The sequence below is a fragment of the Phyllostomus discolor genome, chromosome 8, assembly GCF_004126475.2.
Source record: "Phyllostomus discolor isolate MPI-MPIP mPhyDis1 chromosome 8, mPhyDis1.pri.v3, whole genome shotgun sequence".
NCBI lineage: Eukaryota > Metazoa > Chordata > Mammalia > Chiroptera > Phyllostomidae > Phyllostomus > Phyllostomus discolor.
Window position 1 is genome coordinate 43537339 of NC_040910.2, and position 19458 is coordinate 43556796.

Here is a 19458-nt window from a genome sequence, read left to right on the forward strand (position 1 = left end):
GGTGGGTGCCTCTTGATTCATTTATCCCACACTGGTTTCTCGAGCACCTACTGTGGATCAGGCTTTGGGAATACGGCCGTGAATAGGAGTACCAAGGCCCCTTCCCCTTGGAGCCCCCAGTCTAGCAGGGAGCATCAGCCACATAAGTAGTCAGTGCTGGACACTTGACTCACAGGACCCTGGTAGCATCTGCAGGTACCAGGGAGGCACACCATGTCTTTTTCCACCCCTTGTGCATCCTATTTGGAGGGGCCAGCAGGATGGCAGTTTGGGGCACCTGCTTCCCTGGCACCGGAAGTCTTGCTCCAACATCCAATTGTGATGTGATAAAGGCTTATGACTGAAGAGGGGTAGCAGTTAGACCCTTCCCCTGCAGATGGTCAGGCAGCCAGGACAGGGAGGAGCAGAGCAAGTCAGCTCTGCTGCCCCCTCACCCCAGACCTCTGCCATCACAGGAAACTGTAGCCCAGAGGGTTAGGAAGATGCCAGCTTAAATGTCTGGGGCACCCCAGTCTGGCCAACATGGCTGAAAACCACACTTACTGTTCTTTCTTGAAGAAACTGTCAATTTTCCTGAATGGCTTCATAGCTGTAAGTATGTCACAACTCAGGCCCCCAGGCTTTGCAGCCCTTCCTCCACGGCTAACTCCCTCGAAGACAGAAATAAGTTGATCCAAATTCATTGGCATCCAGATCTGCGGTCCCCAGGGAAGCAGGAGGGATGTAGGGCAAACTGACGCGGAGCGGGACACGCCAGAACAGGCGTAGCCTCTGCTGACCCAGAGCCGGTGAAAATCACAGAGGAGTGTGAGCTGGGAGCCCAGAGGCAGTGGAGGGAGAGCTCAGCTCTAAGTCAAATCCTGCAGAAAACGAAATTGTTCTGGAAGGGTAGGATGGAGTGGTTGTTTTTTGTCCTTTAAATTTTACATAACATTAAGAGAAAGATTTTATTTATTTATTTTTAGAGAGAGGAGAAGGGAGGGAGAAAGAGGGAGAGAAACATCGATGTGAGACAGAAACATCAGCCGGTTGCCTCTAGCACGCTCGCAGCTGGGGACCTGGCCTACAACCCAGGCCTGTGTCCTGACGGGGAATCCAACTGGTGACCTTTCAGTTTGCAGGCTGACGCTCAGTCAGTCCACTGAGCCACACCTGCGAGGGCAACATTTTTTTCTTACTATAAAAATAAATGTGCATTTATTGAAATGTGCATTGTTCAAGAAGTCATTGTGTTTTATAGTAGAACAGTTATAAGGACAGGCTACCTGGAAAGAGAAGAATATTAAGTATCCCTCCTCTTGTTACCTGTGCTGTGACATTTTGATGGGAATTAGAGGAGCCAGTGCATTTAAAGGGCTTATGCCTATCGTGAGAACATAGCTCAACAAAAATCATCGTTAGATCTTTCCAGACTTTTCTATATTCCTTTTAAAAACAGTGTAACAAACATGGGATGCTGTTACTTTACAATCCACTTTTTTACCTTTAAAAAACTTTTTGACATTATCCCTGGCCAGTGTGGCTCGGGGGGTTGGAGCATCATCCCATGCACCAAAGAGCTGCAGGTTCGATTCCCGGTCAGGGCACATACCTAGGTTTAGGGTTTGATTCCCAGTCGGGGTGCATACAGGAGGCAACCGGTCGATGCTTCTCTCTCACATCAATGTTTCTCTCTCTCCATTCCTCTCTCTAAAGATTGATGGACATATCATCAGGATGAGGATTTTAAAAAATTTTTTAACTTTAGCCCTGGCCAGGTAACTCAGTTGGTTAGACCATTCATCATTATGCCAAGGTTGTGGGTTAGATCCCAGGTCAGGGCACATATAAGAATCAATCAATGAATGCTTAAATAAGTGAAACAACACATTGATGTTTCTCTTTCTCTCTAAAATCAATTTTAAAAAATGAACTTTACACCCTTTTGAATAGACTTTATTTTTTTACAGCAGTTATAGGTTCCCAGCAAAACTGAACAGAAGATAAACAGATTCCCCGTACCCCTCCCGGCCCTCCATGCGCACGGCCCCAGCAGAGAGTGTGTGGTAACTGACCAGCCTGCACTGGCGTCATTGACCATGACGCCCACAGTTCGCACAGCGCTGGGTTTGTGCCTTCTGCAGCCTGGACGGCAGGCGCCGGTTTAGTGCCCCATGGCCGTGATGGCCTGCCTTTTCACTCTCATGGCACACGTAAACTAATGACCAACGTTCTGCAACACACCAAAAAACGTATTATACATTTTACCAATCTGACAAAAAATAGGTATAAGTCTGTTTCAGTCACACCAGACGCTATTGTTGTGTTGGCTATTGTCTTTTTTCTTTTTCTTTTGACAACCTAAGGGAAAAGAGGTCAGTGCCCCTGACGAAACAGTCAGGTATTGTGTGTTTTATAAATTCCTTTGGCACACGGGTTGACATTGCTGCCATTCGGAGGAGTTTCCCTGCCCTAACAACGCTCTGTGCTCTGCCTGTTCATCCCTCCCTCCCCTCTAATCCCTGCAGCCACCGATCCTTACGTTGTCTCCTTAGTTTTGACTTTCCCAGAATTTCATGGGCACAGAACCATGTACCCGGTCGGTGGCCTTTCCAGATCGGCGATATGCCTGCAAAGCTCCTCCGTGCCTTTCCGTGGCTCAAAAGCCCATTTCTATTTAGCGCTAATATTCTACCATCTGGATGTACCACAGTTTATTTGTCCATTCACCTGCTGGAGGGCATCTTGGTTGCTTCCAATCCTGGGCAATTATGAATAAAGCTGCTAGAAATATTTTAGTGTTTAAAAATACTTATTCCCAACACCGCATTTATTGCATTCTCTTAGAAAAGCAGGGAACTGTTTATATACCCAATTTGCACATGCAAATTTCGTGCAGCACATGAAGGCCTCCGGTGGGGCGAGGGTGACAATCCTCACGCAGCGACTTGGGAAACCCTGCTGCAGGGCCTTCAGTCTCTCGGGCCTGCGTGTGGGCGTAAGTTTTCAGCTCCGTTGGGCAAATACCAAAGGGCCGGACCGCTGACAATCCACTTTTTAAAATAAGATTTTACTTATCCACTTTTATAGAGATGGGAAGGAAGGGGGAAAGAGAGGGAGGGAAACATCAACCAGTTGCTTCTCTCGCACCCCCCAGCTGGGGGGCCTGGCCTCAACGCAGGCACGTGCCCTGATGGGGAATCAAACTGGTGATCCTTTGGTTTGCAAGCCGGTGCTCAATCCACTGAGTCACACCAACCAGGGCAACAATCCAGTTTTTAAAAAACTTATTAAGGCATTGAAAACATCTTTTTGTATTAATAAAACATGTTGCTACAATAGAGGTCAGCAAAGTACAGCCAGATAGATAGACAGATAGACTGATACATAAAATGTATTTGTAAATTTAAAAAATTGTCTACAAATTGAATAGGGCTATTGTTGAGCTACACTGGCTCAAAACAGACCTTACAGCCTACAACTCCCATAATATCTGGGGCTTTTCAGGAAAAAATTGCTATCTCCCTGCCCCACGGTGTCGAGTAAAGTAACAGTCTCTGGTCTCGTTACGTGGATCCCATGATTTACCGACCTGCTCTGTCTCACTGATTCCTATAGTAAGTGTTAATGTTTGTCCATAATGAACTTCTTGGTACTGAGCCAAATGTGTGACTGTTTTCCTTAGGCTGAATACCTAGAAATAGAATAAGGTTTTTCACCATGAAACATTTAAGGTTTAAATATAAATTGCAAGTGTCCTCCTCCTCCCCGCCCCACACACAAGTTTGTTGCCTGGCAGCAGTGTATCAGAATGTTTTTCTACATCCTCACTATCCCAAGATATTATCATTTTTTAAATGTTTTTGCTAATTTTATTGGCCTCCACTCTCCTCCTCCCTCCCTTTCCCAACCCCCCAGAGTTCTATTTGTGTACAACTAACAGACTGGCTTTCCCTCTCTGATTTCTGTTCTAAAGATGTCTGGCGTGGCCCTCATTGGCCTGGGCATCTATGTCAAGTTCAAAGGGGCTGCGCTCACAGGAGTCCTAGGGCTGTCCCCTACAAACCTGCTCCACGTGACCCACCTGTGTCTGGTGCTGGGCTGCAGCTCGGTGTTGCTTGGCTTCGTCGGGTGGTACGGGACGATCAAGGAAAGCATGTGCATTCTCTTGTTTGTAAGTTGGGTCTGTATGCAGACCCCAAAATCCTCCCCTCACATAAAAACCCCTACCTGCTCGTGCTGCACATCTCTCCCATCCCCCGGCTTACAGAGTTTGTGGTGTCCCACAAACAACGGCATCAAGACATCCGTCTTTTCCTGTGTGCTGTGTCTCACTTAGAACTCCTTCCCTGCCCAAGGTCGTACATTATACTGTCTCAGGTTTTTGTCCCATAATTTTAAGTGTGCTTTCTCACTGTTAGCTCTGTAGCCTTTGGGAGTTTCACCACGTATGTGGTGTGAGGTAGGGATGTGATTTCATTTTGTCCCAATTAGTGACATACTTTCGCCCCGACCGAGCGGCCCTCTGGCCTTCCTCTGTCTACACGGGTTCCCACTGCGTTTGCGCCTGCCCCGAGCAGGCTGCTCGCCCCACCCCGATAACATGACGCTGTTGTAGTCCTCACACATGCACAAGTACATGTTCAAGCACATGGGGTATAAAAGTTCCAAGCACGACCATGCAGATGGCATGTCCCTGGTTTTTACATGCCTTATTCTCACACACAGCCTTGGCTAAACAGTTCCCCAAATGCAGCTCCCAGCTTCCCCGTTCCCACGTGCCTTAAAGTCTGGTCTGCGCAGATGATCCCACCTCACATGTAATCTGTCTCCAGTGCGTTTGTTTTCTTCCCTCCACTGCGCTGCTACAAATCTTCAGTTATTTCACTTGGGGGGTTCAGGGGGAATCTTACTCGAGTCACCTCCTAGAGTACCCCGCCCCCACCCTCCTCCTCCCTGAAGCTCCGTCATCTCTCATTTCTTTCTTAATTATATTCAGCAAATATTTATGAGCATGCCCTGTGCCTGAAATATGTCATTTTATCTTTAATATGACGTGGACTCTATTTTATCCATACTTTAACTTGGAGGAATCTGAGTGCTCTCTTTCACACCCCACATCCAACCCATCTGCAAATCCATCTGTCCTTCCAAAGCCTCTGAGACCTCACTCACAAAAGCAAAGTCTTCTTGATGGTGCTGGGAGCCACAGAAGGTTCTGAGCAGAGGAGCAACTTGCCAGACTTAAATGCTCATGGGTGCCCTCTGCTGTCCGTGGGGGGAACAGTGCGGGGAGACCAGTGCAGAGGCTCTGTGCTAGTCCAGGTGGCATGCAGTGGACCCCTGTGGGTTGTGGGGACCCCCAGGGTGTATCCACTGCACTTTCTTGTTCTCTGAGTCAAGGCCAGATAAGCCCTGCCATTGGCCAGCCTGGTGACTCAAAGCCTAAATTATCAAAAAGGTCAGTAAGAAGAAGAAGAAGCATAAATGGAAATAGATGAAGGGGAAGCCAGGAGCTGACCTTACTTTGCCCCATCTGGCTTCAAGAAGTTCCACAGACCCCACCATGAGCCCTGGAGCTGGATTGGTATATTGTACAGATGGGGAAACAGAGGTGCAGGGAGGGAGGCAGTTTCTCCTTAGTGGGTAACTTGAAGACTTCCCCTCTGCTTCCCCATTGTTTTCCCCTGTGCAAGTGAATTTCTTGGAAGTGCTAGTCAGCAAATGTTGATATTTTCTTCCGGGCACCCCCTGTCCCTCCCCTTCAGTTGTCACCGCTGCTCCTACGTAGGCGAGTTGCAGGCTCCCCCTCGTCCCACCTCCATTCTGCCCTCCTCACCCCCCCCACCTCTGCAGCATACAGCCTTTGCTTCACCCAGAGGTCCCCACGTAAGCCTCCGTGACACCCACAAAGTGTTGGATGTGGCCAGGAGGTCCAGCCAGCTGGCTCCTAAGAATACCCGACTGCCGGCATCCCGGACAACACATAGGAAAGCGACACATGAAGGAAACAACACCCCTTATCCCACTGGGTGTGAGTTCTTGCAAACCCGGAGGTCACGTGGCCTGGGTGGGCAGGGCCACCCAGCAGGCTCCCAGCCCCCATCCGCCCCACTCTGTGTCTTCCAGTACTTCTTGTTCATGGCTGTCATCATCACTGCGGAATCCGTTATCGCCACAGTGGTCCTCGTCTTCCTCCCAACTGTGAGTCCAGTGCTGCTTCTCCCTCTTTCACATTAGAAAAAACAGAATCAACAGAAGCCCCCACACCCACACCCCAGGCGGGAAGCCCTCAGGCTCTGCAGATCCTGTGAGAGCGGGACCACAGGTCCCTGGGAAGGGAGACGGGGCCTTCAGAGATGAGTGCCTCCCCAGACCTCAGCCCTCCCCTCAGAGGCCTCAAGGAACTGGCCGAGTTACTTTGACCATCTCTCCTGGTTTTGGCAGTGGGGTGGTAGGAAGTAATGGGAACAGCTGTAAAAGTTGTTGGGGCTTTTGAAATGCGCTGAAAACAGAGGGAGCTTTAGCAAAATCCATCCAAATGACAGACAGATGCTTTGGCCCAACCATCCCATTTTTAGGAATGATCCAAAGATGTGCTTGTTCCTGGACAGAATGACATATACCGGCGTGTGCAGAAGATTGCCTCCGGCCTAGTGAACATTACCGGGGGGCAGTTTATAGCAACCATCACGAGAGCCCGATGCAGGAGGAGGGAGGAAGGGGAAGGCCCTCTGTGAACAAGATGGTGTGTTCTTCAGGACCTAGCCGTGTCCTCATTCGAGTCCCACCAGAGGCTGGCTCTGAGGTGGGAATTTGAAGGCTCCTGGTTTATCTGAGGCCTGATCCCAAGAAGCACATGTAGGGGACAAGGAAGTGAGTCAGGGAAGGGAATTCAGTCCATAAAAGGTGACACTGTGGGCTTCTGGCCCACAATGCCGGGGGACATCGGGGATGCCACACAGAACACGAGTCTGTTTTTCCACTCAAGGGGCCAGGGAGCTGTGGCATTGACCCACCACCTCCCATCAGCCGTGGCTTGAGTGCTGCTCCCAGGACGCACGTGGCTGAAAGGCCACAGAAGGCCCTGCTTGCCGGCAGTGGGAAGCCGGGCACAGCGTGCACAGAACTGACGAAGGCCACTGGGACACGAGCAGGGAGCCAAGAGCAGTTGTGACACTTGTTAGAGAGCGGCCAGGTGTAGACGAGAGTGGTACACAGCAAGGAGAAAAATAACAGCGTACACTTGCTTTGACACACATAGAATGTTTCTTTGGGGACACAGGAAACCGTGACAGTTGTCTTCGTGGGGTGGGAGGAACTTGGCTGGGAGGAAAAGGTGGGAGGGGGAGTTTTCATGGTCTGCCCTTCTGTGCCTTGTGGATTTTGAACCATGCGACTATATCACCTCTCTGGGGGAAATTTTTTAAAATTTAGACCTTTACTCAAAAAATAGAAAGGTAAATTTGTTCCTTTTTTGTGCAGAGAGTGAGAGAGGTTCAGTTGCTGGTGATGATATTCTAGTCTTTAATTGAGTTACGACCGAATGAGGAGGAGGGTAGTGGGTGTGTGGGCGATTGGAAAGGGCAGATGATTCAAACCAGTTTGTGGTGGATGCGACCAGATGCGCTCGACTCGGAGACCCACGCTGTCCCCGTGTCCCTCTCAGGGCTGACGGTAGCCTGAATTTGTCATCCTCCAGCGCAGACCCACAGCCCAGGGGAGGGACCATAAGGAAGGCAGAAGGGAAGCCCCCACCTCCTCACTTTGTCCCCGAGAAGCCTTCCCAAATGGGGCACCTCGCTATTTTTGTGAAGGATTTATTTATTTATTTATTTATTTTATTTATACAGAGAGAGAGAGAGGGAGGGAGAGAGAAAGAGAGGGAGAGCTCTGGCTGGCGTAGCTCAGTGGGCGGGCTGCGAATCAAAGTGTTGCAGGTTCGATTCCCAGTCAGGGTACAGGCCTGGGTTGCAGGCCATGACCCCCAGCAACTGCACATTGATGTGTCTCTCTCTCACTCTATCTTCCTCCCTTCCATCTCTAAAAATAAATAAATAAAATCTTAAAAAAGAGAGAGAGGGAGAGAAACATCGTGTGTGAGAGTGACATCGATCAGCTGCCTCTTATAAATGCCCTGTCCAGAGACTGAACCGGCAGCCCAGGCATGTGCCCTGACAGGGAATCGAACCAGCGACCCTTTCCTTTGAGGGACAGTGCCCAGCCAACTGAGCCATGCCAGCCAGGGCGGCACCTGGCTATTTTGTGTGTTCATGTTCCCTGTTCCATCTTTGAGGTTCAACAACAGACCCTGGAACACAGCTCTGCGGCCCTGAAGAAGAGTTACAGAGGTTACAGTGAGCCAGATGACTATTCCATGGACTGGAACTTGGTTATGGAAAAGGTGAGATTCGCATCTTTTTTTTTCTTTAAAGCCTTTATTTACTTAACTTTTGAAAGAAGGGAAGGGAGGGAGAAAGAGGTAGAGAAACATCAGTGTGTGGTTGCCTCTCATGCACCCCCTCACTGGGCATCTGGCCTGCAACCCAGACATGTGCCCTGACTGGGAATCAAACCGGCATCCCTTTGGTTCACTGGCTGGCACTCAATCCACTGAGCCACACTAGCCAAGATTCACATCTTTTTTTAATGTGGTAAAATACACATAACATAAAATTTACCATCTTGACCATTTTTAAGTGGCATTAAGTACATTCATACTGTTGCACAGCCATCCCCACTACCCATCTCCAGAACTTTCTCACCTTCCCAAACTAAACTGACACTCAGCCCCCGTTACACACTGACTGCCCCGCCCCCCCAGTCCCAGCCCTCACCATCTACTTCCTGTGTCTGTGGATCTGACTCTTCCAGGGACCTCCCGTGAGTGAGATTCGACCGTGTCTGTCCTCTTGGGACTGGCTTATTCACTCAGCAAAGCGTCCTCAGGGTTCACTCGTGCTGCAGCAGGTGTCAGAACTTCCTTCCTTCTTGAGGCTGAAAAATGTTCCGTTGTCTGAGAACATTGTGCTTATCCACTCATCCATCGAAGGACACTGGAGTTGTCCCCACCTTTCGGCCCTGTGGGCAAGGCTGCTGTGAGCCTGGGTGTGCAAACCCTGCTTGGCTGCGCAAGACCCCGCTTTCCATCCTTCTGGGCGAGTGATTTTCAGCCTTTCTCACCTCGTGGCACACATAAACTAATTACTAAGACTCTGTAGCACACCAAAAATGGATGTTTTTTGCTGACCTAACAAAACACTAAGTATGAGTTGACGCGTTCCCACCAGACGACGGCTGTTGTGTTGGCGTTGTCATTTTTTATTTGACGATCGGAGGGAAAAGAGATCAGTGCCCCTGACTGAATAGTCAGGCATCGCGTGCTGGCATGTTTTAAGAACTCATGCCGCACACCAGCGTGCCTATGGTGGCACTCTGGCTGAAAAATTGCCGTTTTAGGTGCACGTCCCAAAGTGGAATTGCTGGATCACATGGCAGTTCTGTGCTTAACTTGTTTTGAGGAATTTCCACAGCGTTTTCCACAGCGGCTGCACCATTTTACATTCCCGTCAGCAAAGCATGAGGGTTCCACTTTCTCTGCATTCTTGCCAACATCCTTTTTTTTTACAGTAGTTGTCTGGCTGGTGTGAGCTAATGAGACTGACAGTTTGAATCTTGGTCACTTAAGGAGCAGGACCGGCCTCCTTGTGTCAGCTAAGCTCCTCTGAGGCCAGGGTCAGGGAGGGTTTGGAAGGGGAAGCCCTTGCCTGTTCTTAGGTGTGCTTCACATCTTTCTACATCTTAGTCTCGGGTCCGGGAATTGCTCTGGGGTGTAGGAGGCGTACACAGTGAGCAGAGGGCTTGCCTGCATCCCAGTTTTGGCTTCTTAAGCTTGAGACAGTAGAGAACATCTCTCACTCATTCATGCAGCCCTTCAACTGATCTTTATTGAGCACTTACTATGTGCTAGGCAATCTTCAGGGTTCTGGTGACACTCCTGGGCACAGAAGCAAAATCCTTGCCATTCTGTTGCTGATACTTGAGAGGGGAGATGTTTACCAAGTAAACATTGGCATAAGGGGTGAGAAGTGCTATGAGGAAAAACAAGGCAGGGGAAGGGTGTAGAGAGCAAGGGGTTTTCTGATTTGTCAGTGCTATCTGTCACCTATTTTCAGCACACAGTAGAATGGCCTGTCCTGGCCTCCTGGAAGTTAGCTGAAGGTCACGTGATGAGTTCTGGCTGGTAAGCTGTAAGCAAAAGTGATGTGTGTCATTTCCAGGCCAAGTCAGTTAACTGTCAGTGCCAGGGTCTCTGAAGCTCTTTTATTTTGCCACAATAGTGGGACAATAACTCCATTGCTCCATCCACTTGAGTCCTCAAGTGAACTTTGATAAACAGAGTTCCCCTGCCAAGCTGTGATGGGCATGTGGTATAAAGGGAAATGGCGGAGATGAGGAACTGTTTGTTATGCAGCATCACTTAGGTCAGCCTGACTGATACAGTGGCCATGACTAACTTGTTAGGAAGGGTAAGAGCAGACCTTTCTGAGGAGGGATATTTGAACACAGATATGAATGGAGTGAAGGAGAGAGTCCTCTAGATACTGGAGAAAACAGCATTCCAAAAAGAGAGAACAGCCTGTTTAAAGGCCCTGAGGCTGGTACTTGCTAACTGTGTTTGAGAAACATCGAGGAGACCAGTGGTGCTACAGCTGAATGACTAAAAGGGAGAGTGGGCAGAGATGAAGACCCAGGTGGCAGGGAAGGTCATGCCGGGCCATGTGCGCCAAGGCGAGAAGTTCAGCTTCGACCCCAAGTGAGGTGAGAGCCGTGAGGGTTTCTGAGCCAGGACAGGGGTGGGGATGAGGGACGCATTCAGCCCAGGCCCTGGAATATTGTGGCTGCTCTAGATAGTAGCCATGGTGACCGTGATTTCTATTGTTTTTGTTATTTTAATGTTTGAAAGAAAGTCTTCAAGTGTTTATTTTCCTCTCTGCAGTTGAAGTGCTGTGGGGTGAAGAACTACACAGGTTTCTCTGGCTCCTCCTTTGAAATGAGGACCGGCTACGCCTACCCCAGGAGCTGCTGCAAACCCACTGGGGCCGCAGACGCCATCTACCAGGAGGTGCCTCAGGGTTTTGTTGGCCGACCCCCTGGTAGACCCTGAGGGCTGGTGGCTTTGATAAAAATTTCATATTTGTGGGGACTCCAGCCAAAAAGGGTTGGGGGAGAGAGAAATGCACTCTCACTGGGTGTTTGTCCCACTTGTTCTGCACAGCTGTGGGAAGTCAGGGTTACCATCTTTGTTTCACACACAGGGAGAGTGAGGCTCAAGGAGGGGGCATGAATGGCTCATGGTCACTTGGCTTTGGGATTTGCATCCACATTGGCCTGAGTGTGTTGCTTGGGCCACACAGCCTGCAGTACAGAGAATTTAAACTGCAATAGAAATGAGAAGTGATCATCTTAATAATAAGGAAGGCCGTGTGATTGGGCATTCAATTCCCATCACATGGTTCCAGGCTCTTCTCCCATTTTACAGATGAGAAAACTGACACACAGAGAGCTTCCCACAGTGAGGGAGTGGTGGAGCTGGGCTTTAAACCCCACCCCAGCTTCCTCTGGACATATATCATGGGTCAATGAACACAGTGATCTTCTCTGAGGGAAGAAACAGAAATCACTCATTAATTCCTATTAATGAATGCTGGGAGCTAGATCCTGTGGAATTGGTGAGGTTGAGGCCCAGGCCAGGGTCTCAGAGACATACATGGGCCACACGCCGGCCCACTGGGCCCTGCACAGCCTCCTGCCCTCCCACTTACTCCCTCTCTCGTTCCGATGTAACCACACCAGCCTCCACACTGCAGCGCACACACACCAGGCACATGCCAGCCTCAGGGCCTTTGCAAAGGCTGTTCCTTCTGCCTAGAATTCTGTTCCCTTAAATGTCTTCCTACCTTACTTCTTTCTAGTCTGTCTCCATTGTCCCTTCCTTGGTGAGACTGTTCCAGACTCCCTCTCTCTGAAAGGATCTCCCCCCAAATCACCGTCCCCCTCCAGCTCCTGATCCTGCTTCAGTGTCTGTCCAGCACCCAATCAGTACCTCTTACCTGTCTGCCCCACACAGATGCCGGCCCCACCAAGGCAAGAATTTTGTCTGTTTTATATGTCTCTGAGTACCCAGCACCCAGTGTGTAGGCACTTAATAAAGGTTTATTAAGTGAAGGGTGGGGCACTGAACTGCCAACAGTGAGTTCAGAGTAGCCCAAGCTCCCAGAAACAAGAAGCACCAGGGGCCTAGAAGGCGGGGGCATCTGAGTGGCCACAGCAAGGGAAGTGGAGGCCCCATCACCAGCAGGAGGCTGCTCTGCTCACCCACTGTGTCTGGTCTCTTCATCTATGTGAGCCTCAGTTTCTTCACTTATAAAACAGAGAAAAAGAGCACCTGCCTCATGGGGTAGTAGTGAGACATGAGCGAGAAGGTGCTGGACACATGTTAGCCCCACTGTTCATATGTAAGGAACACTCAGAAATAACTAATAGTTCCTGAAGGCTGGCCCTGTGTCAGGCCACTACTATATATTTGTATAGATTCTTTCTTTCTTTTTTTTGTTTAAAAAAGATTTTATTTATTTTTAGAGAGAGGGGAAGGGAAGGAGAAAGGGAGGGAAACACCAATGTGTGGCTGCCTCTCACATGCCCCCATGGGGGACCTGGCTCACAACCCAGGCATGTGCCCTAGACTGGGAATGGAACCAGCGACCCTTGGGTTCACAGGCCAGCACTCAATCCACTGAGCCACACCAGCAAGGGCTAGATTCTTTCCTTTAATCCACATTTATAGTTGGGAAACTGAGGCATAGAACTAGCTGAGGTCACACAGCTAGTAATACCTCGGGACATCTGGCTGTACTCTTTCTCGCCACAGTTGGATGCCAGCACCAGTGGGCACAGGGGAGTGTTCTGGTGCGGGTGTGGGAAGAATGAGGAAGCTGGGAAGACGCTGGAGTGTTGGGGGCAGTCAAACGAGAAGGAGCACCAAGGTCCTTGTGGCTTGGTCCCTTGATGCTCCCTGAATCTGAGAGCAGTTTGCATGGCCTGAACAGGGTGGGTAGCGACTCGGCCTGGGAGCCTGTGATCCCCTAACCGGGCCCTGCCTGCTTCGGCATTCATATCTGCAGGGCTGTTTTCCCATGCTCCTGAAAATAACTGAGACTCAGAGCTTCCGCCTGAGTTGGGGCTTGCTGGGGGCAGCAGTGGTACAGGTAAGGCCCAGCTTCCCGGGCCACATGGGCTCTTTTACTGAGCACCTGCTGTATGCCAAGCACTGTTCTGAGCCCTGAGGACACAGCAGTGACAAAAAGACAAAAATCCCTGCAATGTGGTACTGCCATTCCAGTGGGGAGGCAGCAAAACACGGTGATGGAATGGGGGAGATTAGCGAGGGGCTGTCTGAGGAGGTGAGGAACAGCCATGTGTATGGCAGGGAGGCAGAGGGAACAGGTGGTGCAAAGGCCCTGAGGCCCTTATCCCAGGATAAGCTTGGCTTGTTTGAGGACCAGCAGGGAGGCTCCTGTGGCTGCAGGATGAATGAGGAGAGTGGTAGGGGGAGATGAGGGGACGAGATCATATAAGGCCTTGCTGGCTGCAGAGAGGGGCTTGGCTTTATCCTGAGTATGACAGGAAGCCAGCAGAGAGGTTTTATCATTCCTTCCTCTTTTCTTTTTAAAGATTGTATTTATTTGTTTTTAGACAGAGGGGAAGGGTGGGAAAAAGAGAGGAAGAAAAACATCAATGTGTGATTGCCTCTCATGTGCCCCGACCTGGGGACCTGGCCCGAAACCCAGGCATGTGCCCTGACTGGGAATTGAACCGGCCACCCTTTGGTTCGCAGGCCAGCACTCAGTCTACTGAGCCACACCAGTCAGGTCTAACATTCCTTTTCCTTACTCCCCAAACTTTCTTGAGCACCTATTGCATTTTGCTATGTATAATGTGCACTTTTTGCCCAAATTTTTGAGGGAAAAATAAGGATATGTTAGTACAGTAGTACTAATTCCATCTCTATATAAATGTTTTTAATTCTTTTAGTTATGCTTATGCATTAAAAATGGAACTCCAGGAAGCAATAATGATATCCACATGCAAAATAATATCCAATATCCTGGAATACAGCAATCGGTTCTGTTTCTCAATATAAATAAATAATTGAATTTAAAAATTAAAATGAAAGTTTTTTTTTAAGGTCTGGACCAAAATTGTGTGGGTGTGCGTTACACATGGGAGTGCATTATACACGGCAAAATACGGTACTATGTCCCGGCACTGTCGTAGGCTCTCAGGATAGATCTTTGAATTAAAGAAACAAACGTCTCTGCTGTAGAGGACAGACAAGAAATATGATTTGAAATTGGATAATGTAGTGTATTATAGTGATACGTGTGCAGGGGAAATACAGAACTGGGGAAGTGATTTGAAGCAGGGTGATCTCATTAATGGTTCACTTTGGAAGAATGTGGAGGGCATGTGGGAGCTGGGGCCCTCAGGCCTGATTTGGGTGAGAAACAGCTGACCCTGGGGATAAGCTCTCTTCAGCCCGCTGGTGAGTCTGGCCTATACTTCTCCAGTGTGAGGCCTGGGTTGGCAAGCAGGGGTCTCTGGACCCTGTCTCAGTCATGCCGCACACCTGCTGTCTGGCTGTGAGTCGGGACCACAGCCTCCCTCACTTGTGAGGTGGGCCACCCGTTGTTGTTAGGCATTCATGCAGTGGAGTGCACCAGGGGCTTTGCCCAGTGCCCTTTGGTTCTGGAACGTTATTGTCATCGACTGGAGAGAGAAGTCTTACCCAAGGCAGGGACGAGGTGATGAGTTCTTCATGCACCACTACCGACGCTTGGAGGCCACTCACCATGGAAACACGGTGTGCAGGAGCTGTGCTCGTCCCTGAGCCTGCCCAGGGAGCGGACTTCTGCTTGGGCTAAGTTCAGATAAGCCCCAGGGAGAACATCTTTTTTGTTAAAACTTTTCTCCTCCTATCTCACTTAAAGATAATTGCATAAGGCAATAACTATAAAACTGTGTTGATGACTTATATTCAGATGTAATTCACGTGACAATAACAGCACAAAGAAGGCTGAAGGAAACTGTACAGGGGCAAAATTTTTGCAGGCTACTGAAATTAACATATCTCAATCCAAACTTGTTTGTGAAAAAGAAAGATGTTCATTGAAATCCCCAGGGCAACCACTAAGAAAGTCACTTTAAAACACAGTCAAAGAAACAGCAAGGGAGTGAAAGCGGTGCACCAGGAAATACCTGATGTAGAAGGAGCCCTGGTGGACACACACAAGAAAAAGAACAGCAGCAAGAGAGGCACCCAGAAAATGAACAACAAAATGACAGTTATAAATGCCACCTTCTCAGCAAGTACATTAAATGTAAAGGGATTATTCCTGGCTGGCATAGCTCAGTGGACTGAGCACAGTCCTTTGAACCAAAGGGTCACCAGTTTGATTCCCAGTCAGGACACATGCTGGGTTGCAGAGCAGGTCCCAGTGAGGGCCATGTGATAGGTAACCACATATTGATGTTTCTCTCCTTCTCTTTCTCCTTCATTTTCCCTCTCTCTAAGAATAAGTAAATAAAATCTTAAAAAAAAATTTTAATAAAAATAAAATAATTTTTTTCAAGTAAAGGGATTAACTTGATCCACTTACCTGTATACTTTAGAAAGGTGAATTGTATGGTATACAAATTACATCTCAATAAAGCTGTTATTTAAGAAACATTCTCCGGCCCTTTGAGCCCTCAGGAAGTTTTCCCCATGTGCTTCCCCCCAACACTGATTTTTCAGTACGTAGCAGTGTTTTTCTGCAGATCACCACCAGCCAAGCTATGGATGAGTTTCATCTGTCTGATCTGTAATTTAAAAGTGGGTATTTTTTACTGTACAAATTTATACTAAATATGTGTTTGCAAACTATACCACAGCTTCTTCCACAAGGAGGGAGTAACAGTCAGGGTCCCAGCGGGAATCAGCCCCCACATGGTCCTTTTATCTCCAGTTTGGTCCAAACTATCTCCAACTTGGTGCTGAGGTGCTTCCGCCATCTGTAGAACCCTGCCCCTGACCTTCCTGGAACAGGGTGCTCTCCATCTCTGCGTATCCATTTGATTCAGGTTCCAGAAGTCCTTAAAGCTGGTTCAATGTTCCTTTCTTCTCCATTCCAGCTGCCAGGGATTCTTGCCACCTTGTTGCTGTTTGCCGAGCTGGGGTGACAGGCCCGGGGAGGACGGGACGCCTGGGCTCCCAGGGCTGCTGGGGCTGTGGCCTGGCTTCTGCTTCCCTGTGGCACTCGCTGCGTTCTGAAGGGAGACTGAGAATACAAATTTGGGAAACGGCTGTCATCCGATTCCTTCCTCCTTCACTCTACTTTTCCGCACTGGCTGGCAATGATTTCAGTTCCACGTACCTGAGTGAGATGACCTGCCTGCCTCCTTATGCACCCACCAGTCTTGTTTTATAAATTACTATGTGAAAAAAAACCTAAAATTTTCACAAAAGGTAACTTGTTCAAAGAAACCCCCATATACGCCTAACTCAGACTCAGCAGTCACCAAGAGTTTGACATTACTCGTTTAATTATCCCATTTTTCCCCTTGATGAATTTAAAACAAACACCAAGGTTATTTTTACCCATTCATACATCAGTACATATCTTTAAAAATGTGTGCATATGTGTTCACAACTCTAATGCCATTACAGTGACAGACTGAATACATGCGTCTCCTCGAAATTCATATGTTGAAAGCTAATCCCCAAGGTGATGCTGTTAGGAGGTGTGACTCTGGGAGGTAATTAGTTCATGGGACCCTCATGAATAGGATTAGTGCCCTTGTAAAAGAGACCCCGGAGAGCTCCCTCACCCCTCCCACCATGTGCAGACATAGTAGGAAGAAGATTCACCTACGAACTAAGAAACTGGTCCTCGCCAGGCACTGAATCTGCTGGCTCCTTGGTCTTGAACTTCTCAGCCTCTGGAACTGTGAGAAATGAATGCCTGTTGTTTGTAAATGACTCAGTCGATGGCACTCGGTCAGAGCAGCCCAAACGGACGAAGATGGCAGCTGAGGCCATTAGCAGCCCTCCTTTGCACCACCGAACACACAGGCCCTCATCGAATGTTCCTGATTAGCTCAGAATGTCGTTTTACATTTGGTTTCTTTGAATTGGGATCCAAACAAGGTCCACATGCCATGTTTGTCATGTCTCCTACATCCCTTGTATTTCAATCCAGTAGTTCTGAAATCAGAGTATGCATTAGAATCCTCTGGATGTTTGGTTAGAGCCCACCTCTCCCCCACCCTCAACCAGAGTTTCTGACTCAGGAGATCTGGAGGGGGCCCAGGGATCTTCATTCTTCCAAGTTCCCGGGAACTGCTGCTGGCACAAGGAATACACTTTGAGAAGCACTGCTCTGGATTTCCTCCTCTTCCCCCAGCTCCCTTTGATTTGTTGCAGGAAAAGTGTGGAATGCTGGGAATTCCACACCTTCTGGGTCTGCAGCTGCTGCTCTAGTGCCTTTACCTAGTTCCTCGCTCTCCCATATTTCCTACAAATCACTTGATCTCAGCCCTGGCTATCCACTGGAGCTCCCTGGGAGCTTAACAGAATACTCAAGCCTGGACCCCATGGTTACCAAGCAAGGCCTAACGGGCACAGAAGCCAATACTATGGCACTAGCTTTTGAGAAAAGGAAAAGGCTTCCGTTGAGAGGTCCACCAGCAAAGAGAGAGGAGGCAACGCTCAAATCTGTCTCCTCCATCCAGGGTTTGGAACAAGACTTAAGGGGTTTCAATACTGGATCTTCCTGGACAACAGACCCTTTTCTTTTGAAAGTGTTCCATCGTTTAGATTCCAATCATGTCCTGGTCCTTCGTTTCGGTTGTGGGGAGCAGTTAAGAGTTCATGAGGGTCCCTCGTGAGTGCTGTTCACAAGTGCTACTTCCAAGTGGTGTAGCCAAGGTTTAGACTTCGGTCCTGGGTCTTGCATGAACCCTGGGAAGGAAGACATCGACTAAGAAGGGCTCCTAATGGCTCACTGGACTTAAATGTTTAAAAACAGCCTGATAGCCGCTTCTACATAAGGGCCCCTCACGCACACTGCACTTCAGGGAGAAGCCCGCCTGCTCTGAACTGCCCGCCTCTGCACTGAACTGCCTGCCTGCACTGTGTTCCTGTCAGCTAAGCCAGCCTTTTTTTTCTTTGTCTTTTTTTTAAAGATTTTATTGATTTTCTAGACAGAGGGGAAGGCAGGGAAAAAAGAGAGGGAGAGAAACATCAATGTGTGGTTGCCTCTCACAAACCCCCCACTGGGGATGTGGCCCACAACCCAGGTGTGTGACCCTAATGGGAATCAAACCAGCAACCCTTTGGTTCACAGGCCAGCACTCAATCCACCGAGCCACAGCAGCCATGGCATAAGCCAGCCTTTATAAAGCCTTTATAAAACCAGCCCTTATAAAGGAGTTTCTTGAATACTATTTCAACCAATAGTATTTCAACCACTATTTCAACATTGAGGCTTTCCTTATCTAATTACAGCTGTGAAGCTCTGACCAATCAAAGCAGCTCTATTTTGACCAATCAGTGCCTTTTGGACCAATCAAATTGCGAGGATTTGGAGTCCTCATTTGCATGGGGACAGACCAATCAGGGGCCATGGCTGGGGATTTCTATCTATATGAGCCAGCTCCCCTCTAACTCTGGGAGCACACTTCCCCTTTACATTAAAGACTGAAGACCCTGTTTCCCTGGCTGAGCAGAATGGAGCAGACCAGGGCACACTAGCGAGGAACAGAGCTGTCTAGGAGAGTGGCCTGGCCCCAGGGCTGTCTCACAACAGAGCTGTTTTGCACTGAATAAAGTGTACTTCTTCACTGCACTACAAATGGGGGATTCCTATTGGTGTTAAACTGGCACCGACAACCACCAGTTGACGTTTGAAACATGACAGAACCAGGTGGCGCTGGTTCTGTGGTTACACCATCTCCCCATCTTCTGATCTGATTGGACTGGGCTGTGGCCTGGGCATAGGGACTTCCTACATCTACCCAGGTGGGTCTAAGGGGTGGCCATGGTCACGGGTGAGACTCAATAAACCAAGGACTTCGTCCAGTGACCACAGCAGACTGAATCAATTCTTTCATCAGGCATTGCAAATGGCAGTTTGTTTAATTCTTTCATCTTTCTTTTGGGGAGATTTTGAGGATAAAATGGGCACGACACAGTTGTTATTGCTGCAATCACCTCCCACTTCCGGAAAACACCTCGTTTTCTTTGGAACCAGTCACCTCTCAGATTTCAGTCCCTAAGCTAGGGGCGAGCAAGTACTCCCCACCAGCCAATCAGCACGTTTGACTTCATCTGTCTGACCTCAGTCATTGGTTCAGTCATTGGTTCAGGCGTGGGCATGG

The 19458-nt window shown here is 48.8% G+C and overlaps 1 protein-coding gene across 1 annotated transcript; it reads left to right on the plus strand.

Annotated features, from left to right (window-relative positions):
- The first annotated feature begins 522 nt into the window (after window positions 1-522).
- On the plus strand, window positions 523-16382 carry TSPAN16 (tetraspanin 16). The gene is made up of 6 exons (XM_028519116.2): window positions 523-591; window positions 3956-4153; window positions 8276-8383; window positions 10979-11104; window positions 13164-13247; window positions 16213-16382. The coding sequence occupies exons 1-6, from the start codon at window positions 523-525 to the stop codon at window positions 16258-16260; spliced, it is 633 nt and encodes a 210-aa protein (XP_028374917.1). The 3' UTR covers window positions 16261-16382.
- The last annotated feature ends 3076 nt before the right edge of the window (window positions 16383-19458 follow it).